General features: G+C 41.2%; 2 protein-coding genes across 17 annotated transcripts in view; one reads left to right on the forward strand and one right to left on the reverse strand.

Annotated features, from left to right (window-relative positions):
* The window catches only part of TRIP12 (thyroid hormone receptor interactor 12), a 151,608-nt gene extending 128,462 nt beyond the window's left edge, over nucleotides 1-23,146 (reverse strand). For 5 of the 15 annotated variants that reach the window (XM_066345277.1, XM_066345275.1, XM_066345269.1 and 2 more), the window contains exon 1: nucleotides 22,073-22,362. The gene's annotated coding sequence lies outside the window, so the exon portion shown is untranslated. Of the gene's footprint in view, nucleotides 1-21,476; nucleotides 21,614-21,753; nucleotides 21,920-22,072; nucleotides 22,364-23,084 lie in introns of those variants that run through there. The other 10 variants (XM_066345278.1, XM_066345272.1, XM_066345271.1 and 7 more) reach the window with 6 other exon arrangements.
* FBXO36 (F-box protein 36) overlaps nucleotides 22,593-27,305 on the forward strand; it is an 83,082-nt gene continuing 78,369 nt past the window's right edge. Inside the window, exon 1 of one of the 2 annotated variants that reach the window (XM_066345302.1) lies at nucleotides 22,593-22,803. In XM_066345302.1, the coding sequence (XP_066201399.1) occupies nucleotides 22,708-22,803 (96 nt within the window). In that variant the 5' untranslated portion in view covers nucleotides 22,593-22,707. The remainder of the gene's footprint in view (nucleotides 22,804-27,305) is intronic. The other variant, XR_010746609.1, reaches the window with a different exon arrangement.

A 27,305-nucleotide genomic window follows, 5' to 3' on the forward strand; every position in this document is an offset into this window, starting at 1 on the left:
CTCCTTCCTCTCTGTCTCTCTCTTCCCCTCCCGCAAACAAGGCCCCATTGGAGCAAAGTTGGCCTGGGCGCTGAGGATGGCTCCATGGCCTCTGCCTCAGGCGCTAGAATGGCTCTGGTTACAACACAGCAACGCCCCAGATGGGCAGAGCATCGCCCCCTGGTGGGCGTGCCGGGTGGATCCCAATCAGGCGCATGCGGGAGTCTGTCTGACTGCCTCCCTGTTTCCAGCTTCAGAAAAATACAAAAAAAAAAAAAAGAAATGGTACCTGACCAGGCAGTGGTGCAGTGGATAGAGCGTTGAGCTGGGATGTGGAGGACCCAGGTTCAAGACCCTGAGGTCACAAGCTTGAGCGCGGGCTCATCTGGCTTGAGCAAAGCTCACCAGCTTGGACCCAAGGTCGCTGGCTTGAGCAAGGGGTCACTGGGTCTGCTTAAGGCCCGTGGTCAAGGCACATATGAGAAAGCAATCAATGAACAACTAAGGTGCCGCAACGAAAAACTGATGATTGATGCTTCTCATCTCTCTCCGTTCCTGTCTGTCTGTCCCTATCTATCCCTCCCTCTGTCTCTGTTAAAAAAAAAAAAAAAAAAGAAGAAGAAGAAAAGAAATGGCTCCCTGACAAGTACAACCACCGAGTTTGGTTCTGAAGTGAATCTGGCATCTTCCAAAGTTTCCTATCCAGCCTTCTTCAAGTAACTTTGCCACAGCCAACAAATAAGTGCATTTTGTAGTTCACAGGAAGTTTAAATTCAAATAACAATTTTAAGTAGAAACAGTAAGTCAACTTGACAAAAGGATGAACCCTCCTAGGAGAAAAACAAATAGGTAGTTTTCATTTGCAGTCCCATGGGTGACCGATCGTCCTCCTTTAGGAAAGACAGTCTTTCTTTTGTAAGTTCATCCTCCCTTGGAAAGTGTCCTCCTACATGTCCTCCTTTTTGATATTGGAAGACTAATCTGTAAATGTCCGTATTCGATCGATGCAGAGTATATCCATTGCGTGTGATGTGATGTATTTATATCTCAATGAGTACTTTTTTCTTACAAATATGACCTGGAAACTATTATGCTAAGTGAAATAAGCAAGGCAGAGAAAGAAAAATATATGACCTCACTCATTTGAGGAATCCAATGAACTGAGGAACAGAATAGAGGCAGAGGCAGGATCAAAGGGACCAAAGGGGAAGGGGATGAGAAGATGGGATCAGAGAAGGGAAAGAGATTGGTGAAATTATACACATAACACAGCGTTATAGAGAGCAGGAAAGCAAATCCTGGAAGAAAAGGGGGAGGGCATTATGGGTAGGGGGCAAGGGGGATGTTGAGGGGAATACAGGGATGGGAGTAAATGTATGCGTATTCGGTTGGACACTTGAATCTATGTAAACACAATAAATTTAAATCAATAAAAAAATTAATAGGCATGTAAGCATAATTACAATATAAAATATTACAAATTTTATTACGCATTTATCATATTATAATGTATTATTGTTGCAATGAATAAAATTTCTTTTATTTACGATACTGTTTTCTTCAATTTATTTTTGTCCTTTTCATTGTAAAAAAGTTGGTCATCTTACATTAGACACAATGGGCAACACATATTTGGGGGGGAACGGTAAGATTTTAATTAATGGAAAACAGCACATCAGGATGTAACTGTCAATTCTAAAACTTCACCTAAAGTTTATAGAATCCAGCAAGTACAGCGTTTCTTTTTGGAGTGATCAAAATATTCTGAAATTAGACAGCGGTGGTAGCTGCAAAAATCTGTGAATACATTAAAAATACTGTATACTTTCTTTAAATGAGTGCATTGTATGGTATAACTTTAAATGAGTGAATTGTAGGGTATATTAATTTTATTGCAATAAAGCTGTTTTTATAAATTTTATTTTGCTCAGAAAATGTTTCCTGCCTTCCAAGGTAATGTATAAAAAGGAAAACTTAAATGTTACTTTTAACCTTTACATTTGCCAGACCCTTCCCCCCAACAGGTATTGGAGGTACTATAAAATCAAGTGACATTTTAAAAACAAATACATAGCCATCATTTATTAAAAATAACTCCTAAATAGGTAGTGCATTCTTTAATGCAGTTACCAAATTTTGCTGATTATCTCATTCCTTTACTAACACCACATCTTCCTCTTCCTTGTACTAAAGTAATGACAGCTTCTCCACAATCCTTACACTGGTTAGGAAGTCAACAGCTTTTTCTTGTTTCTCAACACTGCTGTTAAGAATCAAAATAAAATGAAAACTGCAAGTATTTACATAAGAACTAAAAGACATTTATTGCTATATTCCACATACCTAATGCTGGATGAAACTAAACACTATATAGTTTTTTCTAAAGCAAACAGAATACTAATTAAGTCCGACCTGGATAATATCACTTACATGTCCCAAAAGAATTTCTTCTAGGACTCACATACTTATATAACTCTAAAGTACCAGTTTGCCTTTTAACAAAAACTTTTCAATTACAGTTTACTTTCAGTATTATTTTGGATTGGTTTCAGATGTACAGCATAGTGTTTAAACAACTGCATTCTCCTTACAAAGCGCCCTCCCATACTTCCAGTACCCAGACCCAGTTGGCACCATACATAGTATTACAATATGACTGACTATATTTCCTATATTGTACTTTACATCCCTGTGAACTGTTTTGTAATTACCAATTTGCAGTTCTTAATCCCTTCACATTTCTCCTAGTCCCCCAAAACTCCTTCCCCTCTGGCAAAAATCAGACCGTTCTCTTAAGTCTATGAATCTGTTTAATTTTGATCGTTCACTTATTTTGTTCATAACATTCCGCATGTAAGCGAAATCATGTAATACTCGCCTTTCTCTAACTTATTTCACTGAATATACCAGTCATGCTGTCGTAAATGGTAAGATTTCACTTTTTTATGGCCAAGCAATACTTTATGTATCAGTGGTAGTCAACTTGGTCCCTACCACCCACTAGTGGGCATTCCAGCTTTTATGGTGGGCAGTAGCGGAGCAAAAAGTATAAATAAAAAGATAGATTTAACTATAGTAAGTTGTTTTATAAAGATTTATTCTGCCAAACTTAGCGAAAACCCAACATAAAGTACTTGGTAAGTAATTATTATTATATGCTTTAACTTGCTGTAACTCTGCTTTATAAATTTTATAAAGTGAAGTTACTTCCCTACTTTATAAATCACTATGACTGTGGAACTGGTGGGCGGTTAGAAAATTTTACTACTAACAAAGATACAAAAGTGGGTGGCAGGTATAAAAAGGTTGACTACCCCTGGTATATATATATACCACCACATTTTTAATCTACTCATCTATTGATGGGTAGGTACCTGGGCTGCTTCCCAATTTTGGCTATTGTAAAGAATGCTGCAGTGAACATAGGGGTGCATATACTCTTTCAAATTAGTGTTTTGGGTTTCATCAGATAAGTACCCAGAAGTGGAACTGCTGAGTCATACAGCAGTTCCATTTTGAATTTTCTTGTGGAACCTCCATAGTTTTCCACAGTAGGTGAACCAATCTGCATTCCCACCAAGTGCACAAGGGTTCCCTTTTCTCCACATCCACCCCAACACTTCTTATTTGTGGACTCATTGATGAGAGCCATTCCTTCAGGTGTGACAACGCTTCCTAACAAAATCTAAACTGAGGAGTAGATAGATATCCAAGATAGTTATGTGGACCAGAAAAACATGTATTCAATCAACAGATGTTTGCATTCCAAATATGCAACAGGCGCTGATGTATCTTATAAGTCAGAATTATTGCTTTAAAAACTCTGAAATGCAGTGAACCACCAAGTTAAAAATAAAAAAATCAAGTTAATGATAGCAACCAATTCTTTGAGCACTTTCAAGTTTCTCCCCTTGCAGAACTTATATTCTACTAGGAGGCAGACAAACAGCAAACAGTATTAGATAATACTGTGAGGAAAATCAAGCAATAGAGAGGTAGTATAACTGAGGGAGAAAAGGTAGAAGGTTGTGTTCCCTACTCAAATCCCTCCCAGCCCACCTCTCTCCTAGTTAAGAGCCTCCTGCTTTAGAAGCAGGACAAATCCCTTCATTTCTGAGGAAATAGGGCTAATCCTTGGCCCCAGGCAGTGAGTCATTAGGGGGCTCAAGTCAGGATTTTTCTCAAACTAAAAACTTAAGAGCCTTGAAATCAATTTAAATATTTTATTTATTTTAGAGAGAGAAAAGGAGAGAGAGAAACATCAGTCTGTTCCTGTATGTGCCCTGACCAGGGAGCAAACCAGCAACCTCTGCACTTCGGGATGATGCTCTAACAAACCTTGTTATCTGGCCAAGGCTACATTTTGAAATCAGTTTAGACCAAGAGTTTATAATCAGGAGTTCATGAATTTAAGATTAAAAAAATAGTAATTTCACCAACATTCCCTTAATTCACCAACGAATAAGCAACACAACACAACATTTTTGACAGTGTCTAGGACTTTGTACCAAGAGAAATCACAGATTTCGTATTACAATTGTTGGACACACCTCAAAATATCACTTACAACAGTTTGAATAGTTGCTAGACCACGTTATTGAAAGTGCTAATAAAGAAACATATTACTTATTACAACAAACTAGTTGACAGTTTGAAAGCTAGATTACAACATTCTGATATATTTGAGATTGTCCTGTGCATTTACTTTGTGAGTTTAAAAATACTAGGTTGAGCCTGGCCTGTGGTGGCACAGGGGATAGTGTGTTGATCTGGAACACTGAGGTCGCCAGTTCAAAGCCCTGGGCTTGCCTGGTCAGGCACATATGACGAGGAAGCAATGAACAACTGGTGTAAAGTAAGTATGAGTTCATACTTCTCACTCCCCACCACATGTCCTCTCTCTGTAAAAATGAATAAATAAAATTTTGAGGAGTCTACAGCTTCAGACATTTTAACTAAAGGGTCCACACCACAAAAAAAGGTTAAGAATTCCCAAATTTAAAGGTCATAACCAGAAGTTCCAAATGAAATAAAGGACAGAAAATAGCAGTAGGCATAATGATAAAGTATTGGTTGTAAAATTATTTCAGTTACAATACATACATATATCTACATATACAATGGTGATGCAAAATAGGGCATCTCTTAGGGATTGCAGATCAAAAGAACTTAAAAGGCAGTGGTCTAAACCTAACTTTGTACAAAAATGCCCGTACTCTTCATTTTATTTTTAACAAATATGACCTAGTTCTCCCTAAAAAAAACTATGGTAAGGTATTCTAGGCATCCTCTACTTTTACATTCTGGATTAAAAAAAATTCTCCTCCTTCCTGCCTCAAATTGATGGCCGTGACTTTTACTTGTAGTCCAAGAGAACCACTTGGTAAGCATGGCAGAGACAAAACAAACGGAACCTACCTATACTCACAGGGACAATTTGCAGGTAAACCTCATAGTAAGGAAAAATAAACCACAATCTGTTGACGTTTTCTATTACCTGCAGATGAAATGCTCCTAACAGACAAAGGCGTTATTACGAACAGAGTGATTAACCAAGACTTCTTTGAGGGGTAACATCTGAGCATCATGCATTAGGAGATCAAGAAAAGCATCCCAGGCAGGAAAAGTCATTAAAAGGAGAAAAGTAGATGACGTCAGAAAAGTAGTCAAGAGCCAGACCACGTAGGACCCAATAAGTCACAAGGAGCCTTCCGACTCTTCCTATGGACTGCCATAAGCACACAAATACACCCCTCATAAAAACAAAAACATTTCCCAAGTTGGCACAAAAGATAAAGGAAAGGGATACCTCATTTAAAAACTTGGCTTTAGCCTGACCTGTGGTGGCACAGTGGATAAAGCATCGACCTGGAAATGCTGAGGTCGCTGGTTCAAAACCCTGAGCTCACCTGATCAAGGCACATATGGGAGTTGATGCTTCCTGCTCCTCCCCTCCTTCTCTCTCTCTCTCTCCTATCTAAAATGAATGAATAAAATAATAAAAGAGGCCCTGGCCGGTTGGCTCAGTGGTAGAGCATCGGCCTGGCGTGCAGAAGTCCCGGGTTCGATTCCCGGCCAGGGTACACAGGAGAATCTCCACCCCTCCCCCTCTCCTTCCTCTCTGTCTCTCTCTTCCCCTCCCGCAGCGAGGCTCCATTGGAGCAAAAATGGCCCAGGCGCTGGGAATGGCTCCTTGGCCTCTGCCCCAGGCGCTAGAGTGGCTCTGGTCGCACCGCGATGCCCCGGAGGGGCAGAGCATCGCCCCCTGGTGGGCAGAGTGTAGCCCCTGGTGGAAGTGCCGGGTGGATCCCGGTCGGTCGGGCGCATGCAGGAGTCTGTCTGTCTATCCCCGTTTCCAGCTTCAGAAAAATACAAAAGTAAATAAATAAAAATAAAAGAGCATTCATTTATAAAACAAAACAAAACAAAACTTGGCTTTAGATACCCAGCTGTCCCTTGAAGCATTATTAGTAGCGGTTTTGTAAAAATCTAACAAAGAATTAAAAGTGTAGATAAATCATGTTTAAGTCAAGTAAATATAAATCGAATATTAATAAAGAACTAACAATGAAATAGGAAAATGTTCATCATATAACATGGGGAAAAATCTTATAGACCCATTTTTATTAAAACAAAAGCTATAAGAAAATATAAAAATGTTTATAGTGGTTATCAGGTGGTGAGATTATGCATGGTTCTTAATTTCCTCTTAGATTTGTTTAATTCAAATTAACTATCACTGGCCTGACCAGGCGGTGGCGCAGTGGATAGAGCGTCGGACTGGGATGCCAAGGACTCAGGTTCGAGATCCCGAGGTCTCCAGCTTGAGCGCGGGCTCATCTGGTTTGAGCAAAAAGCTCACCAGCTTGGCCTGACCAGGCGGTGGCACAGTGGATAGACCGTTGGACTGGGATGTGGAAGGACCCAGGTTCAAGACCCCGAAGTCACCAGCTTGAGCGCGGGCTCATCTGGCTTGAGCAAAAGCTCACCAGCTTGGACCCAGGGTTGCTGGCTCCCACAAGGGGTTACTCAGTCTGCTGAAGGCCCGCAGTCAAGGCACATATGAGAAAGCAATCAATGAACAACTAAGAAGTCGCAACGCTCAATGAAAAACCAATGATTGATGCTTCTCATCTGTCTCCATTCTTGTCTGTCTGTCCCTGTCTATCCCTCTGACTCTGTCTCTGTAAAAAAATAAAAAATATATAAAACGTAAAAAAAAAAAAGCTCACCAGCTTGGACCCAAGGTCGCTGGCTCGAGCAAGGGGTTACTCGGTCCACTGAAGGCCCGCGGTCAAGGCACATATGAGAAAGCAATCAATGAACAACTAAGATGTCACAATGCACAACGAAAAACTAATGATTGATGCTTCTCATCTCTCCGTTCCTGTCTGTCTGTCCCTGTCTATTCCACTCTCTGACTCTCTCAAATTAACTATCACTTACTTCATAATCAGAAATACAAGCCTCAAAAATTGCAAGTTTTTAAAAATGGCTCACTAAATGTAATGTGGCACCCTAGATGGAATCCTAGAACAGGAAGACGTGGAGTAAAAACTAAGGAAATCCAAATAAAGTATAGGTAGTAATAACGTGTCCATATTGGTTCATTGGTTGAGTCAAATAAATGATAAGAATTTTAGGATCTTAAAAAGAAAACTGGGTGAGCAGTACAGGTAACTTTCTTTGCACTTTTCTGTAAATCTGAGACTATTCTAAAATAAAAAGTTTATTTTAAAAAAATGTTTAAGTCCTTTCCTAAGATTCTTCATGTGGGCAATACAGATAGAAATCATTATCAAGGAAAGGCAGAAAAAGGGAAAGGGTGTTTAGGAAGAGAGAAGATCCTATATGCTGGAAAGTTCAGGGCTAAATATTCTGTATAATATGGGGTGGTACAAAAGCAGGTGTACAAAAGAGGCGCTGGCACACAACAGGCTCTCACCTGCTGCAGAGAAGGCCCTCACTTATTTTACCATTCTAAGAAACAAGACATTTTAAGGTCTGCCTGACCAAGTGGTAGTTCAATGGACAAAGCACTGATCCACTATGCTGAGAACCCAGGTTTGAAACCACAAGGTCGCCAGCTTGAGCACTGGATCACTGGTTCAGCTGGAGCCCACTCCCCGCCCCCCCAAATCAAGGCACATATGAGAAGCAATCAATGAATAAGAATAACTAAAGTGCCACAACAAGTTGATGCTTCGTATCTCTCTCCCTTCCTGTCTGTCCCGGTCTCTCTCTCAAAAAAAAAGTTACTTAAAAATAGATAAAACATTGAGCACTTACCTTGTACCAGGCATTCTTCTAAAAGTTTTACACATTAACTAATTTATTCCTCACAACAAACCTAGCATGTAAGTACTATTATTATTATTATTATAATTCCCATTTACAGATAGGGAAACTGAAGCCAAAATAAAGTGACTTCCCAACATCACACAGATAACAGTGTTAGAGCCACAGTTAGGATGAATCCCAGTCCTAGCTCTTAAGCCACTCACACTAACCTCCTTTATCATTTAGACATCATACATTATATTTAAAACATTATAAAAGGTACTTCAAATTCCTGTGAACAACAAAGTAAAGGCAACAAGTAATTTTCTGGAGCAGAGGCTGGCAATCTACAATCAACAGGCCAAATCAGGCTCATCACTTCATTTTGTAAATAAAGTTCTATTAGAATACAGATGACAGATTATTTTGCCCTTAAGAGGAAAGTGATTATGACAGCAACTGCATGACCTGAAAAAGCCAAAAATATTTACTATTTAGCACCTTGCAAAAAAAAGTTTGCTGACCCATTTTCAAGGATAATATTGTGCAAATCCTCCAATTTCAAATTTACACATTTTTTATCACTATAATAAAATGTAACAGTTACAACTTACCAAGTATATACTATTTATGTAAGAGCCTAACACCAACAATTTTATATCCAAGTAAATTAAACCTCACAATTTCAATGACCTGCCCAAGACCACATAGATAGAATATGGAGGAGCTCATCTGGTTTGAGCAAGGTTCACCAGCTTGAGCCCAAGGTCACTGGCTCGAGCAAGGGATCACTCAGTCTGCTGTAGCCCCGATGGTCAAGGCACATACGAGAAATCAATGAACAACTAAGGAACCGCAACGAAAAATTGATGTTTCTCATCTCTCTCCCTTCCTGTCTGTCCGAATCTGTCCCTCTCTCTGTCTTTGCCAAAAATAAATAAATAAATAAATAAATAAATGCACAAGTCTGGCTTCAAGCTCCTATTTTTTTTGATACTGCCTTCAAAACCTGTAAATGTGTACTGCCATGGAAAACCAAATATTTCTATGAAAACTAAAGTTACATGGTAAAAATGTCAACTTTAAAATAAACTGTGCCCTGGCCGGATAGCTCAGTTGGTTAGAGCATCATCCTGAAGCACAGAGGTTTAACAGTTTGATTCTGGTCAGGGCACATACAGAAACATATCAATGTTCCTGTCTCTCTCTCACTCTCTCCCTTCCTCTTTCTAAAATCAATTAAAAAAAAATAAACATTTAAAAACAAAATGTTAGCCCTGGCCGGTTGGCTCAGCGGTAGAGCGTCGGCCTGGTGTGCGGGGGATGTGGGTTCGATTCCCGGCCAGGGCACATAGGAGAAGCGCCCGTTTGCTTCTCCACTCCCCTCCCTTCCTTCCTCTCCGTCTCTCTCTTCTCCTCCCGCAGCCAGGGCTCCATTGGAGCAAAGATGGCCCGGGCGCTGGGGATGGCTCCTTGGCCTCTGCCCCAGGCACTAGAGTGGCTCTGGTCGCGGCAGAGCGATGCCCCGGAAGGGCAGAGCATCGCCCCCTGGTGGGCAGAGCGCCACCCCTGGTGGGCGTGCCCGGTGGATCCCGGTCGGGCGCATGCAGGAGTCTGTCTGTCTCTCCCCGTTTCCAGCTTAAGAAAAAAAAAAAAAAAAAAGAATTCATAAAAAGAAACACAGAACAGAATAAAAATATATTTACTCAGTAAACACTTGTCCACCCTCGGAAAAGCACAGCCTCATCAACTCCTTGTCTAGAATGTCCACCTGACTCCATCTCCATTCCGCCTACCAAGCCCCCATCCCCCGGAGACTGCTAACCCATGTAAAGTACCACACAGCCAAGGGAAAGATTCAATAGAGGTTAGTTGCTGCCACTATTTAGAATGCCTTTTCTTATCCTTATCCCATTAATCTCATGCCAGTGCACTGATCTAGGTCACTATTAAAATATATTATACATATTTACAGGAAAATATATCAGAAGGGTAATGAGGAATTAAATTTGGAATTCAGTGTAGTCAAGTATACATGGACGCAGATAATATAACTATTCCGAGAAATACCTTGGTAATATTTTTACCATGTTCTGTATTCCATCTAGTCACTTGATGAGACATCTGGGTAATGTCTCAGAATTCAGTTTGATAGGTTTTTTGTTTTTTTTGTGGGTTTTTTTTGTATTTTTCTGAAGTTGGAAACGGGGAGGCAGTCAGACAGACTCCCGCATGTGCCCGATCGGGATCCACCCGGCATGCCCACCATGGGGCGATGCTCTGCCCATCTGCGGCATTGCTCTGTTGCAACCAGCACCATTCTAGCACCTGAAGCAGAGGCCACAGAGCCATCCTCAGCGCCCGGGCCAAGTTTGCTCCAATGGAGCCTTGGCTACAGGAGGGGAAGAGAGAGACAGAGAGGAAGGAGAGGGGGAGGGGTGGAGAAGCAGATGGGCGCTTCTCCTGTGTGCCCTGGCTGGGAATCGAACCCGGGACTCCTGCACACCAGGCCGACGCTCTACCACTGAGCCAACTGGCCAGGGCCCAGTTTGATAGGTTATAATGGTTAATTTTGTTATCAAGTTTACCACCCTCCCTATAAAACTATTAACTCAAGGCCAAGGACTGCATCTTTTATATTTTCATAATCCCAAAATAGACCTAGGATTTAAATAAAAAGTGTGCTAAAATATTTATAATACATACCATTTGCTTATTGTTCACACACATTAATTCTACCTCCATTGCTAACTGCAGACTAATGCCACTAAGAGCAGAGATGTCCTAAATGACCATTTCTCTAGGTCTGAGAGTATTGGTAATGCAATTCAGGCAACACCTTTAAAAGAAAATGCAGGAAGCAGTGGCTGAAACCAAGATAATTTCTTCCCTTGCACCATAATTATAATACTATAGCACTTAAAACAACTGTAGAATTTTTAGAACTGTTTTAGTAAATTCTTGACTTTATATTCCTTAGAAGAACTGTAGATTAAGCCATTCCTAATTTTAAAACTCTCTTAAAAGAAAAATGGGAACTACCCAAATCCTTTACTATCAAGTTAAAAATTTAAATAAACTCAGCAGGCATCCTGAGAAAGTTTTAAGTTTCTCTGAATATAGTAAATTCTCAAAAGTTAATTATGCAATTATGAATTAATTTTCTTAGTAACAAGAAAACAAAAGCATTAATAAGCTCAATGTAAGCAAATACAGGAATGAAGTAGAAAGTCCACTCCACAAGCCTGACCAGGCGGTGGAGCAGTGGATAGAGCGTCGGACTGGGATGCGGAAGGACCCATGGTTCGAGACTCCAGGGTTGCCAGCTTGAGCGCAGGCTCATCTGGCTTGAGCAAAAAAAGCTCACTAGCATGGACCCAAGGTCACTGGCTGGAGCGGGGGGGTTACTCAGTCTGCTGAAGGCCCGTGGTCATGGCACATATGAGAAAGCAATCAATGAACAACTACAGTGTCGCAACAAAAAACTGATGATTGATGCTTCTCATCTCTCGCCCTTCCTGTCTGTCCCTATATATCCCTCTATCTGACTCTCTCTCTGTCCCTGTAAAAAAAAATTAAAAAAATTTAAAAAGGAAAGTCCACTCCACAGAAGACAAATGCTGCTAGTCCAGCAAACATTAAGTTTACCGATTCTTGGGCCGATCCAAGAAACATAACTTAAATATCATTTAAAAGAGGTGCTACAACAAAGATCCCAAATGATGGTCTACTATCCCTTCAGTAATTCCTCCCAGTAGTGCTTAGTTTGTGTAATGAAAAGATACCTGGAAAAAAATGGCATGGCCTAATATACAGGCAGCTGAAAAGTAACACTAGACGGTTAGAAGAGGCAGACCCAGATTATTTTACAGCGCACCACACCAAAGGCTGAATTCCCCGAGTCTTACCTCATAGCAGCAATTGGCAGGGCAAAACTTTTCAAAAGACAGGGTGAAGAACAGAGTAAAAAAGGTGACTCTGCAATTAATAGTCAAGTTTCTAAGAAAAGTCTCTCGAGGCCAAAATGTGAAAACCTACACTAAAGTTCCTAATGATAGTCGAGAAATATTTATAAAACAGGTCTGATCACAAAGTTAAGTACTGAATCTTCTCAAAATTCAGACTAATTGTTGCCATCTACTGGGAGTAGGGCACAGATGCTTTTGGATCTGGGAAGAAGGAGTAGAGATAGGTCAAATTTTCTCTGGACACTAAGCAGTTTTCTCTTGGTGGGTAGAAGAAATGAAAATATTTACTTCAAAAAGGCAAAAAATAGAAAACTGCCTAATTGTCTTGTAGAAAAATGGGCACTCTTGCCTGCTGTAGCAGTGAAATAGACTTCACAAATATTTTTATTCTAAAGTCCACAGAACACCACAAATCTTGGCCTATACAGCCTTGACAGGTATAAAGTCATAACCTTGCACTAACAGCTGGCCTATCTCCACGTAAGAATCCAATTAATTCAAACTGCAGTCAGCAAAGTCTATAAGAACACTCTAGAAACAAAAGCTACTGAAAAAAGGTAAATATTATGGTTACCAGACCCCTACATAAAATGTTATTCTCTTTATTTTCCCTTCAGCTGCCATCTAACCTCATTTCTCATTTTTAAAGTCCTGTTGGACATACTTTTATAAAAGTAAAAGGGGTAACAAAGTCTACTAAGACATTAGCCAGCATTAAAATATTTAACGTGATTAAACAGAGTAATATTAACTTGCACTTTTTAAAAGCATGTAAATACTTAAACCACAATTCACTTTTATTTTAAACATTTTCTACTGCATTAGATGCTAAGCAAAAGTTTTCCCATGTATAAGACTGACAAATTATGGCATAATTCACAAAAAAATCATGTTATTAATTCTCAAACAGTACTGAATTTTTTTTTTAAATCTCTGAATAAACAGTTGACTGTATTAAGACAAAATGATTCCAGCTTGAAGAATTCGGAACTAAGGAACTAGAATCATCAGACACTTAATCAGCTCCTGCTTACTGAACAAAACTATTCTAACTATATATTACATAGGGAAACTGAACAAATTTTACCTCCACTGCTCCTAAAGCCCCAAAACTTAACACAAAAACCTTTATCTGTAGTCCAAAAATGAAAGCAATTTCATTACAAGATAAAGAAGATAAAAAAGCACGTTTTTCTTTTCAGTTCATTTACAAAATAAGTATTTTGTATCTTTTTCATGTTGTCTTTGCTTATTCAGGAATCAACAATTTAACATGTCTGTTAAATCTAGTTTCTTAATTTCCCACTTGAGAACCTCAATAATCTCAGCCCAAATTTCCTGTAATTTCATCAATGTGGACCCTCTATTCCAAAGAGCCAGTTTATCTTAACATCAGAGCCTCGCCAAAATTAGCTACCCGGTCTTCTATACCTATCCAAACAATCGGCCGGTTCACCTCCCTCCTCTCCCCACGCAGTCCTCCTCAGAAACTTCAACCCAGGGCTGAGTCTCTCTCACCTTCTGAGTACCCACTGTATAAAACTCAACTTTGTACTTCTGTTCCATGCTGTGTTCTATTGTCATAATTTGATTCACCTGCAATAAAGTACACTTCAACATAAGAGATCTCATTGCATAAATCTCTTATTTCTCCTCAGCACTCTCCAAGAGGATAGAAACCTTGTATGAAACCAGAAATACACACACGAGTTACTGGTGAAATATAAATATTTATATAATGGAGGTGCTTCCAAAACTCAGTAGAGCCAAAAATTGTACCCTAATTCATCTGTTCCTTAATTTAGATTTTCATTTTGAGGTTTCCCAAATGCAGGAAACCTCCAATTGGAATATATACGGAATACTTCTCTATGCTAAATACTATACTATATATAGTTATTGAGTTAAATTAGACAAAATAAGCGATTATCAACTAAATGAAACATTAATGGAACTCAGATGACAACTACATTTTTTTCTAGATTCTTACTTACAATTTAATTTTAATTAATTTTAATTTATTGTGTTAACATGGATTCAAGTGTCCCACTCAATATAACACCCTCACCTCCAACCATGTGCCCCCCATTACAGCCCCTTTGTCCTCCTCCCCCTAAATCCCTCCCTTCCCTCTGGGATTTGCTGTCCTGTTATCTGTATCTGTGTTACGCATATATAATTTCACTAATTCCTTCACCTTCTCTGATCCCGTCCCCTCAGCCCCCTTCAAGAATTACATCTTAAGTCCCTTTCCTATTCCTCCCAGTCCAGTCCTGGTGCACAGTAAACACTCAACATGTACTGGTAAGTAAACTTCCATCTACTATTAAGCCTAAGCACCAAATGCTAAACCTGGAGTAACCAAGTTAATAAAATAGTCTAGCATCTTAACAATGCCTTAAATAACTGATTTTTTTTATATGGAAGTAGCTGATTTTCAGGAGCCTAATTCTGAGAAATTTATATTCATTGTAGGATCCTGCACTCAGCTACCAAAGCCTGAAAATGAGGAAGTTAACAGTAAACTATGGCAATGATGCTAACACTAATTCACAATAGCTTCCTTTTTTTTTTTTTTTTTTTTGGTCACCAAAACAAAGTCTACCACTGCCACTTATCATGTACCATGCATTATGTTAGGAGCCTTCTGCCAGCCACTGTGGGGATAGAATGAGAGAGATCTCTACCCCAAGAAGTCAGAGACCTAGTAAAGAAGATGCAAACAACTAACTATGTGAGACAGTGACCACTCTAAGTGACACAAAGAAAATGATAGAGAAAACAGAAGAGGGGAGAAGAGTGAAGAAGTTTACAGAAGCTACTGCAAAAAAGTGTGGACAGTATATGTAGCAACAGAAATATAAAATGGTGGAAGGGTATCAATCCAGGGAAGCAATCAAAGCTGGTGCTGAAGTTTCTGAGTATGTTCAGAGAGGAACAAACAGCTCAATCTGACTGCATGTAGCTAAGGTACAAAACCAACACGATTACCAAATACTGGGGCCACAGCAGAAGTTGTAGCATTTTCATGTATCTGCTATTTACAAAGCAACTCCAAGCACTTGGTTTTCAAGAATTCTAAAAAGGAGGTAGGGGAGGCCTTCAACATATGATCTCCATGAACCTGCTCTTTAAGGACACAAAGTGGCTTAAATTACAACTCAACAGTGAATTTCAAATAGGCTCCCTGTAAAACTCACTTTGGGTTTCCAGGGCATCACACATGTTTACCAGCTTCTTCAAAACGAGTTAATTTGACCTTAAGAAGATGGCACAGGTACATCTATTTACTCAGCATGCTGCCCAAGGGTAGAATGAGTAACAGTTTTAAAGTCAGGGTAGAACTCATTGGTTATAACAGCCAACAAGTTGGTTAAAATACACATTGAAACGCTGTAATGTCAAGTATTACAGGCTTGTAGATAGACATTTCAGCTTGTTAATAGCCTTCAAAAACCTACATGGGTAAAAACATCATTTATAAAAATTAAGAAACAAAGAGAAGTGATGTATAAAACTCAACCTTATATTCAATAAATATACACATTGCATCAAAACATACTTAGATACTCAATGTTGCATTTAAATGATCAGCTAGTATATGTAATAGACAATTAAAGAATAGGAAATGGCTTGCCTTAATTTTTTTAATCTGTATGATTTAAAACAACTTGCAGTCTCTAAAATATATACCAATAGATTAAAAACAAAACTCCCCAAAACTTTTTAGCATTAACAATAATCCAAAAAGTTTATCAAAACAAATAGGACATTAAGTCATTACAAAATATTTTCACTTACTGTATCATTTTATTCTCACAACACTTAGTCCTTCAATAAACATTTAAAGAATTCTTATTATAAGTCAGGCACTTAAAGGAATTTATAATCAGCTACGGAATTCCACTGTATACCCAAATATTTTCAAGTAGTATACCTATATAATATAAATATGTTCTAGATAGAAGGATGTTACCAAATGAGGTGATGGTCAATGATGCAATCAATGAACCAGTGGAGGAAGGGCCCTATGTTCCCATCCACCTTTGTAGCCTAATTTCCTAAACACAGTGTTTAGCATATAAATGACAATTAACTCTAGGTTAGGTAGCAATAAACCACATTTTTCAGATCAGGCAGTTGAAACTCATAAAATAAAGGTTAAGTATTTGCCCAAGGACACAAAGACAGAAAAGGCACAGCCAGCACTGGAATCCAGGTCTTTCACCCTCACATCAGACACACACTTTAACAGTGCTGTCCACTAAGGAAAGAACACTGAAGAGCAAGCAGCTCTTTACTCTAGGCCACTGAAATGACTTTCTAAATCAAGCATAATCATAAAACTGGCTATGACCAACAGCTTCTACACACTCAAGACAACACAGGTAAGTCTGCGTAACAGGTAAGCTCCTTTTTCTTTTGGCCAATCCAGTTTAATGAAACTACAAAAACCACAACTAAAATCTAAAAGGCCTCAAAGAGAAACTATTCAACAGACCTTATCAATCTAGGAAAAAACTTCTTTTGTCAACAACCTGAAACTATCAATAAATTAGGATAGATTTAATTTAAAAACTGCATTGTTTAAAATTAAGTTTATTGGGGTAACATCACTTAATAATATAAATCTCAGGTATACAAAGGAACTGAATTTTCAAAAATCCAGGCCTTTAGCCAAGTTAAATTGTATTGAAATCAAAATCAAAAGACTGGTTCAGCAGCAAGCACCCAATATATACAGAGTAAACTAGCAGGCTAGGCAGAGTTGTAAAAGACAGCTAGGGGTTTATGCCTTTGAGAAATCTGTAATATAGATATTTAAACTGCACACAGGCACTATAAAAAAATACACAAATGGCCTGACTAGGCAGTGGCGCAGTGGATAGAGCGTCGGACTGGGATGGGGAAGACCCAGGTTCGAAACCCCGAGGTCTCCAGCTTGAGCGCGGGCTCATCTGGTTTGAGCAAAAGCTCACCAGCTTGAGCCCAAGGTCGCTGGCTCAAGCAAGAGTCTACTCGGTCTGCTGTAGCCCCCCAGTCAAGGCACCTATGAGAAAGCAATCAATGAACAACAACTAAGGTGTTGCAACGAAAAACTGATGATTGATGCTTCTCATCTCTCTCCATTCCTGTCTGTCTGTCCCTATCTATCACTTTCTCTGACTCTCTGTCTCTGTAAAAAAAAAACAAAAAAAACAAAAACTAACCAAACAAAAAAAAATACAAAACATAAAGCTATGTTTTATATAAAACATGTTAAGGACTAAAACACCAAGATTATAACAATCTACAAATTATATTTATTGTATAACACTCACCAATTCTTATTCTATCCCTCTGTCTAGGCACTCTGTCACAATAGTCATGAAGATGTGAAGAGTTTGTGATTATTAAACTAAATAGCACCCTGAGAAATCCACTGGGGCCAAGATCTTTTCCAACCAAGAAGACTGGTTGCACAGTGGGCAATGCCAAGCTAACATTATTGGTTTGGAATGGAAAGGAAAATGGCTACTATTTTCATTCAGGTTTATGAGTGCACCTTAATGCAAATTTTGCCTTCTGGAAACTCATAATCCAGTCATGGAAACAAAAGCAACACATGTCAATGAATTTAGCACTGCGATCCCAAAATGAAGCAAGCATATCTAGATTCACTGAAACAAGAAATAAAAGTTTTAAGAAAGTGACTTGAAAGGCTGAGTTGAAATGAACCTAAAATGATTTAAAAGAAGGAAAAGTGCACGTCAGGCTAACAGTAGCAAGAACTTGAGTGAAGATGAGAAGAAACAAGCAGGTTGCTTTTTCAACTTGAGGCCATCAAATTCATCAAATTGCATCAGCAAATGAGGAAAAATAAAACAGCAACTGTTACCACATTTGCTCTGAAAGATCCCCACCCATCCATTTAAAATTAAAATAAAAAACCTCCCTAGATTCTATAAATAAAATTGAGATTCCAAAATGTTGTTCCTTAATTGTAGTCTCTGATATTAGATAGGCAGTTTCAAAAGAGCCACAAACCAAGAATAGGTACAAATTCTGTGAATAATAAAATTGTAAAAAACAAAGTGCTGGAGAGGATGTGGAGAAAGAAAACATTCATGCACTGCTGGTGGGAATGCAGACTGGTGCAGCCGCTGTGGAAAACAGGATGGAGTCACCTCAAAAAATTAAAAATTTTGGACTGCGTTATGACCCAGTGATTCCACTTCTGGGTATTTATCAAAGAAACATGAAAACATTAATTTGAAAGAATATATGCATCCCTATGTTCATTACAGCATTATTTACAACAGTGTTTTTTAACCACTGGTCCACCAGATTTTTTTGTGCTGGTCTAAGTTAACCACCCTGATGTTGTATGAAGATTATAGTCTATAATCACTGGGTCTGTAACTTCATATAACATTGGTTAAGTCTCACGAACTGGCACCATTGGCTGAAAACCATAGATTTACAACAGTCAAGATTTGGAAGCAGCCCAATGCCCATTAGTGGATAAAAAAGCTGTGGTACATTTACACAATGAAATTTCTACTCAACTGGTTAAAAGAAAAAAAAAGGAAATTTTACCCTTTGCAACAGCATGGATGGGCCTGTAGAGAATTATGCTAAGTGAAATAAGCCACTCAGAGAAAGATAAGTACCATATGATTTCACTTACACGTGGAATCTAATGAACAAAATAAAATAAGAGACAGACTCAAAGATACAGAGAACAGACTGACAGCTGTCAGAGGGGAGGGAGTTGGAGAAATAGATGAAAAAGATGAAGGGATTAGCAAAAAAAACTCAGAAAAATAGTTGATAAAAAATGTAAAGAAATTTGTTTTAAATTTCTCTAAAGAGAATTACCAAATCTATTCAGTTGGCTGTATGGTAAAAAATTATCTAGCATGGTAATACAAAATAAAAATCTTTTAACAGAAACTGGGCACAAGTTCCACTACTAATTTAGCACCAATTTCACATTATAAAGTGCTGTAACTTATCCTCAAACTACCATCAACCTCCCCCAATCACCACCATTGATAAGAAACTATTATCTTTTTTAAAATGACCTCCAAATAGCTAATATAATTTTCTGAAACTAGTATCTTACACTTATATTGCAGTGTAGTTTTTCACAGCCATTATATTCACTGGGTCTCACAACTACCCAGTGAGATAAGATAGTGATTGCACATCCCCATTTCACAAATAAGACAACTGGAGACCTGATAAGGAAAGTAAAAAGCTCAAGGTCACACAGGTACTTACTGTTAGGGTATGAATTCCCAAGCCAGTATGTATCTTTGCTAGGATGCTGTCTTTAAAATAGGATAAAACCTTATCTAGATAACATAAATCCAGTGATCTTAAATTAGAATGGAAAAGCAAACATTACTTCAAGTTTACTTTGCTAGAAATCATTGATTTTACCCTGGCCTAGCATCTCCCTTCATTTTTTAAATATAATTGTTTTACTTTCGCCCCTTCTAGAACTCTAACTGCCAAAAGTACTCCAAAACTTTTAGAAAGCAAATGAAAAACTAAAACAAAAGTCTGTTCATGGACACAAACTAAATAGTAAATGTCAGCCGAGCAGATTTAAAAACCACTCAAACTCCTGAAAAACAGGGGAACAAATGGAAAAAACGATAATCTTAATTACAGTTCTCCAATTCTTATGGATATTGGCACATTCATAGAAAGGCAGTTGTGGACAAAGCCCACAAACCCCAACCATGTTAATGTGCTCTCTGCTCTCTTAGGCTTAAAATAAATGAAATAAAAAACTCCCCACACAATCGCACAATGATATAAAAGCCACATTAATTCAATATTCCTGGCACTAAACATAGAGCAGGGAGTTTCAAAAGAATTAGAAATTGTTTACTCTAAAATTTACACTTAATAGGAATCCCTTTGCATGATGTAAGTATGAAAATAAGCCTCATTAACACCCTCTGCAACTTATTGTCTCTAAACTACTGATAATTCTACTCCTTAACCCTGTTGTCCCTCCTGCAACCCCCACCACTGTGTAAATGCGACACACACAGGCCTCATATATAGGCCTCTTGCTTTTTTTCTCTTAACAACTAGGACCTTTGTTCCAGACTCGGTTTTTTACCCCACTCAGTAGCTCTTTCAACTCTCTGCCCCGTATATATTTTTGTTTTGTTTTTAGAGAGGAGACTCAACTTGCCAGATCTTTTAAAAATTTAATGCCAAAAATATCTAGAGAGGCTGGAAAGGACTAGAAAGTTACACAGACTACTCAAGGGCCTACAAAACCGAGTAAAGCCAAGGAATCGGGTGATTTAGCAGCCCAGGCAGGATCGGGGAACGCCGACCAGGAAGGGAGACGCTGCAGGGGAGCAGTTGGAAGTCCGCTCAGGTCCGTTTCCCCACGCCATTCACCACCCCCCCACCACCACCACCACCACCACCACGCACACGAACGTTTGCACACTGACACAGTCCCTCCCCCGATTAACTAACGAAGCAGCTGAACTATACCCACAGCCAGACCCGATGCTGAAGCGAAACCTCCCCCAGACCAAACGGCCTTATCGGAAACCAACAAATCTGTCCACGGGCTGAGCAGCAGCCCTTCCCGTTCTCTCCTCACCACACAAGGGTAACCGACCCCCTCCGGTCCCCCAGCTGGAGTTCCAAAGTCTACGTTTCCCCCCACCCCACCCCCACCCCGATTTGCATGTGTTTTTGAATCTTCATTAATTCCTGCCTCTAAAAACAAAATGCAGGCTTTCCCTTAATTCTGAGGAAGGGAACGACACGGAGGGCAGGATTGGGGGGTTTTACCACCTTCGTTATTTGAACTCCCCCTAACTTGTTCCTGAACTAGAAGCCCACACTGTGGAGAAGGGCGGCGGAGAGAGGGTGAACTGAAGGCACAGACGTTAGAATAGGTTTTATGTAATCCACATATAAATAAATTAATCGCCTGACTCGCTTTGAATGCTATAATACGGTTGGAGTGACAACTGGTCCACCCCCCCCCCCCAAGTCCTGGACCCCTCCTCCCAATTCCCATTCCACCCTTTAGAAGGATGCTCGACTCAGCTCAGCCAAGTTTCTCGGCCTCTCGCATGCCCGCCGCCCCCAGCACGCCCGTGCCCGTCTCGTCGCCGGCCTCCCTCAGCCTCAACTTCCCCGACTCACACAGCTGCCGGGCGCGGACCCCGCCCCCCGCCCCCCGCCCCCAACCGTCCCCCGGGACAGAAAGCCCCTCACCGCGGTCGAAAGTCACTCCGGCCTCTCCCTCGCTGACCCTCGCTTCTCTCAACTGTTGTCACTCGAGCTGCTCCCTACTTTCCATTTCCGGGCCGTCCCCGGTCCTGGAGCCTCCCCTCTCCCGGTTTCCGGGCCCCCATCCCATTTCCGGGGAACCCTGGCCGTCCTCACACCCCCCACCTGCACTTCCGGCCCCCCACTTTCTCTCTTCCTAGACGCCCTCCACGCTCCCAAGCCCACTTCCGGGCCCCCCCCGCACCCCTCGGGGCTGCCTCACCCCGGTTTCGTGAAGGGCCCTCCTCATTGCGGGGGGCCGGAGGGAGGGACGCAGCGACACCCCCAGCTCCCGCCGGCTCCGGGTCCCTCCGGCCGCGGTCGCCCTCGAGCGCCGCGCCAGTCAGCCCCCGGCCCGGTCCTTCCGCGCCGCCGCCGGGAGCAGGCCGAGCGGGGGCCGAGTCGCCGCGATGACACAACCGGGCTTCCTGGGACTTTCGGTTCCAGCTCCTCCCCGCGCCCGTCACCCCCCCCCCCCAAACCTCAGCACATCCCCCTCCCCCTATGCCTGGCCCCAACGCTCGCCACTGCGCCCCGGTTACCTAGTTGGGCCCCAAAGTCTCCGGTCCGGACTCGGTGGCGCGGCAGCAACTTCCACTCGCTTCCCCCCACCCCCCCGACGGCGGCGGCGGCGGCGGCTCCTCGGGTCTCTTCAATTATCAGCTGAGCCGCAGCACCGCGGCCGGCGTGCGCCTCCGCCCGCGCCGCCTCCCTGCCGCCCGTTCCAACGCCGTCCGGGAACTACTTTGCCCTCCGGCTGAGCTGACGGGCTGGCGCGCGGGAGAGGCCCCGCTGCCTACTCGCGGCCCATCACATCGCCCCGCCCGCCTGCGACGCCCGGCCCGACTTCCCCGGCGGCCTGCGGTCTCCTCCCGACCCCTTCGAGGGACCAGGAAGGGAAGTGGGAGGCTTCACTTGATATCCCTCCGCCGGGGTCACCCCCCGCCCCTCCGTGGTAGCAGGAACTAATTCCCCTTCGGGTCACCGGAGACCTGAGGTGGAAATTTCACAGACCCGAGTTCCCTCAGACCTTGGGAAAAAAGGGACGTCACCCCAAGTTAGAAACCCCCCGTCAACTCACAAGCGGGGTTCGATTGAAACTAGGGCTTTGGCCTCCTGACCCCAGTCAAGCCCCGCCCCTTCCTGGTTGTCTTAGCGACGACGGTGGCGTCCCAAGATGGCGTCGTGGCTACCGGAGACTCTCTTCGAAATTGTAGGACAAGGCCCAGCGCCGAGCCAAGACTATTACCAGTTACTGGTCACCCGATGCGAGGCAAGTGCGAGGCGCGGTTTACCCTCCCAACTCACTACATTTTGGCCCCGGGGGGAGCCCGGAACGCGGGCCGCGCTAGGCCGAGAAAGACGGTGGTGGCCCGGCGGAAGCGCCTGGTCCCAGCTCCGAGCCGGCAGATTTCCTCCTCGTCACCTCGGCCTCCTCGGTCGGCCCTGCGGCCCGCCGGTCCCTTCCCAGCGCCGGCCTGGCTCGTCCCGGGTGAGCTTTCTTTGCCTCCCGACCACCCCGCCGTCTCCCTTCCTGCCCGCCGCAGTTCCTACCCGTCGGGTTCTCTCCGCGCGGAGAGAAACAGGCGTCCCGGGCTTGCGTGCCGCCTCACCTCAGCGTGGGAAGGAGGGAAAGAAAGACTCAGCCAAGTGTCCCGAGGAGGAGCCGGCGGGGGCGGGGGGAGAGGGGACGATCTCTTTCCCAGGGTAGAGCTTAATCCTGGGGGATGTTTTTTAAAGCACACTGTGGTCTTGACGTGTACCACGGCCACATCGTAACTTCCTTATTTCTAGGGGGGACCGATCGTAGAGAGGCTTGGCCCTTACCTTTCGGGGAGCCCCTGGGTCCCTTTGAAAGTGTGCGGGGGAGGGGGGGGTGGGGCTGGGGGGGGGGGTACGACAATGTTCCAGCGGCTCAGCCCCACCCAGAATGACATCTGCTCCACCACGATCAGACCGAGGATTCGGTTATCGCCGGAGTAAAAGTAACCATCGGCCTATTTTTATGACTCCTCTGGCTCTGGAAGGTGGGCTTTTGGATGATTTATTGTGCCCCTGAGGGGATGAACTTGAACTGGACCTCCCCCCTTCCTCTCCGATTCCCGGCCGAGTGTACGCCTGTCACGGAGATAGGGATTCCTGCACCTTGCCTTTTAATAGAGGGTATTCCTATAAAATGAAATTTAGAACTTTGTAGGGATTTGTTTTGGTACAGATAGTGAATATTTTATCAGTATTTCCATGAGCCCTTTAAATAAAGTAGGCAGAGAATGGTTTTTAGTAGCTTCAAAATCAGCTTTTAAAGTCGAAATAATACATATTTTGTTTTCTAAAAATCTAAAATTTATAAATATTACAAGAGTAATGTTAATATTGCCACGTGACAGCCTATCAAAAATAAATATTTAATTAAACTTTTTTTAGACATTTTTACACAATTGGAATTTAATTGTTGAAATGTACTTTTTTGTCTAGTTTTCAGGAATGACTATTTTCCATTCACTTTAAGATGTATGGTCCTAGCAATGCTTCACTTTCTAACGTGAGTGATTAAAACTGATCATTTCTTCTTAACCTTTACGACTTCATTTTTTATTTTCACTTACCTCATGTAAAAATGTTCTCATTTTTATTTTACAGCCTTTTCCGTAACTTGTCTTAAAAAAAAATTTTTTTTTTTTTTGAGCATTTCTTTTTCTTGAGGGTCTGGTATTAACAAGTGTACTCTATTTTGTAGGCCTCAAGCTGAATACTTGTTTACTTTATGTTTTAGTAAATTAACCAAAGCGGAGCTCCTGGCAGTAGTTTTCCCCAAGAATGCTTCTGTTGTTGATGTTCTTCAGACTTTGATCTCGAGTCTGACTTGGGCACAACCCTTCCTTTTTACTCCGTTTTATGAAGTCTTCCTCCCACCCCTCACCCTCCACCCAAGTATTCTTCTTTTTTTTTTCTCTTTCTTTCTCTTCATTTTTTCTTTTCTTTCTTTTTTTTACAGGCCAAAAAGTCTCCTTTATTTTAGGCCAATTTTTTTCTGTTAGTTGCTTATGCATAAAACCTTTTCCAGAGATGATCCATTTTCTTTTTTAAGCAGACTAAAAATATATTCACCACGGTTCTACTAGGGACAGTTGATCTTAAATCTGATTAATCCACTCTCTTTTTAAAGTCAGATTTGTTGCAAAAAATAGTAAGCCAAAAAATAGTCTTTCAGTCAACTATCTTGAGAATATGCTATTTTCTAACCACAAGGTAATTTTCCTAAGTCTCAACACAGGAAACCAAACATCTAGCAAGAGGTGGTCAGACATAAATAAGTACTAAAAGACTAGAATTCAGATGTTTTATAGGATGGACTTTTTTTCTGAAGTACCGTTCTAAAACTTATTCTTGTACATTTTTTCTCTCACTTTCTCCCTGCCTCTATTCCCCCAAAAGTTGTGTGTTATTTAAAATATGCCCTAGGTTTAGATTGATCCTTCTTTCACTCTGACTCCCTTTTTTTTATACTTTCTACTGCTTTTGTTTTTATTGGCTTTAAATCCAAGTAACTGCACACTTCACAGGGATTTGAAGGCAGATAACTCCGATTAGTGTCATACCACCATTGCCAAAGTCCAGAATAGAAATGTGCATAAACATTTCCTTTGCCTTCTTGCTTATACAGTAATATTTAAAAATAAAATTCTTTTGCCTGGACTGGGGTGGTACAGTGGATAAAACATCAACCTGAAATGCTGAGATCTTTGGTTCAAAAACCCTGGCCTTGCCTGGTCAAGCAATCGATGAACAACTAAAGTGAAGCAACTATGAGTTGATACTTCTCATTTTTCCATTCCACACCCCCTCAATCCCCGTAAAATCAATCAGTAAAATCTTTTAAAATTTTTTTAGGGCTTACAGAGGCATTCCCAGTTAACAACTTAATAACTTGATGCCATATTTTTGTTTGAGTTTTGTTTTGTTTTTTAAAAGGGTCTTATAGAATACACCTCGGGGTCAATGTAGTTTAATGCTCAAATCTGATCTTTATGATGATGACCCAGAGGCTTAGAAAAATCAGTATACTACTTTCTAAATCAAAGATCCAATTATTCTTATTCTCGCGTCAGTACATATATGCGTATATATATTTGGATTCTGATTTTTTGAAAATTAGTAGTTCATAAAAGTTAGGGCTGGAAAGAATCTTGAGTTTTATTAAGTCCAGGGATATTTTACACTTGGCTTCTAAGAAAGTCTTAAGTTGTGTTCCTAAATGAAGACCCTTTCCTTAATTTTCATCAGCAACTTGGCATTTACTATGGGAATACAAAATATAAGAAGATTCCTGCCTTCAGAGAATTTATCATTTATTCAACCAATGCGTATTGAACACCTTTTATAGGCCAGCTACTGTTCTAGATGCTGAGAAACTGGAACAAACCAAGTTTCTCTTCTCATGAAGCATATATTATGGTGGGGAGAATATAGTTAGTCATTTGATTTATACAGACACTTAAAAGGTTTAACTTTTGTATTTTTTCAGTCCAAAAGGAAAATTGCCAAGTTAATGAATAGCACAGACATTTTAAAATCTGTGAGTCTAGGAAGCAAAAATCACTTTAGAATCAGGAGTTCCGGGAGGATACAATTACAGAGTACTTGCTCTGAAAGTCTGTCCTCTCGGTGCTCTCAAAAGGGAAGTGTGATCAGAATTGGTGGCTTACGTTTAATGTGACAAATACTGAAAAACTGCTAAAAATAGTATCCATATGCTAAGTAGATGAGAATTGGCAGGTATGGCCTCCTGTCGCTAATAAGCCAGGGAGTTGTCCCAAAAGCACAATCATGTTCTATCCAGCAGATGAAAGAAGGAAGAATTGGGTACCAGCTTAGTGTTATTTTTTTATCTGTCTTTCTAAATCCTACTCAAAACTCTAAAAACATAGCTGAAGTTAATATTGCCTGGAAAAAAAATCCAAGAGCTCACTCCCCAAAATTGGCAAATCTTTTTGACATACATTAGAGTTGTAGCACTGAAAACCTGAGGTTGTATGCCAGGCTGTGGCGGCAAATTGTCATCTCAGTGAACCCTGGAAAAGGAATTAAAGAAAACTAGACTGGCCCTCACCAGATAGCTCAGTGGGTTAGAGCATCATCCTGAAGCACAGAAGTTACCAGTTCGATCTCCGATCAGGGCACATACAGGAATAATCAATGTTCCCGTTTTTCTCTTGCTCTCCCCCTTTCTCTAAAATCAATAAAATAAACATTTTTTTAAAAAAAAAGAAAGTACACCAAATAAAATCTTAACCAAGAAAAGCAAGTTGCTGCGTTAAATATCGTATAATCCCGTTTAAAAAACAACTACAGTTTTATTTTGTTTTAAATAAATGTTGGGGCCCTGGCCAGTGGCTCAGTGGATAGAGCATCGCCCAGCATATGGACGTCCCCTATTCAATTCTGGTTTGGAGCACGCAGGGGAAGCAACCATCTTCTCCCTTCTTCTTCCTCCCTGTTTCCATCCCACACCCAGTGGCTTGATTGGTTTGAGCATGGCCCTGCTGAGGATAGCTCCATTGGAGCACATCAGCCTCAGACACTAGAAATAGCTCAGTTGATTCAAGCATTGGCCCAAAATGGGGTTGCTGGGGTGGATCCCAGTCAGAGCACATGCGGGAGTCTGCCTCACTATCTCCCCCCATCTCACCAAATAAATAAATAAATAAAGGAGGGAAAAGGTGGAGGAATGATTGCTTTCACTTTCTGTATTACGTATTTCGGAAAGATCTGAAG

This window comes from Saccopteryx leptura, chromosome 7, assembly GCF_036850995.1.
Source record: "Saccopteryx leptura isolate mSacLep1 chromosome 7, mSacLep1_pri_phased_curated, whole genome shotgun sequence".
NCBI classification, from domain to species: Eukaryota; Metazoa; Chordata; class Mammalia; order Chiroptera; family Emballonuridae; genus Saccopteryx; species Saccopteryx leptura.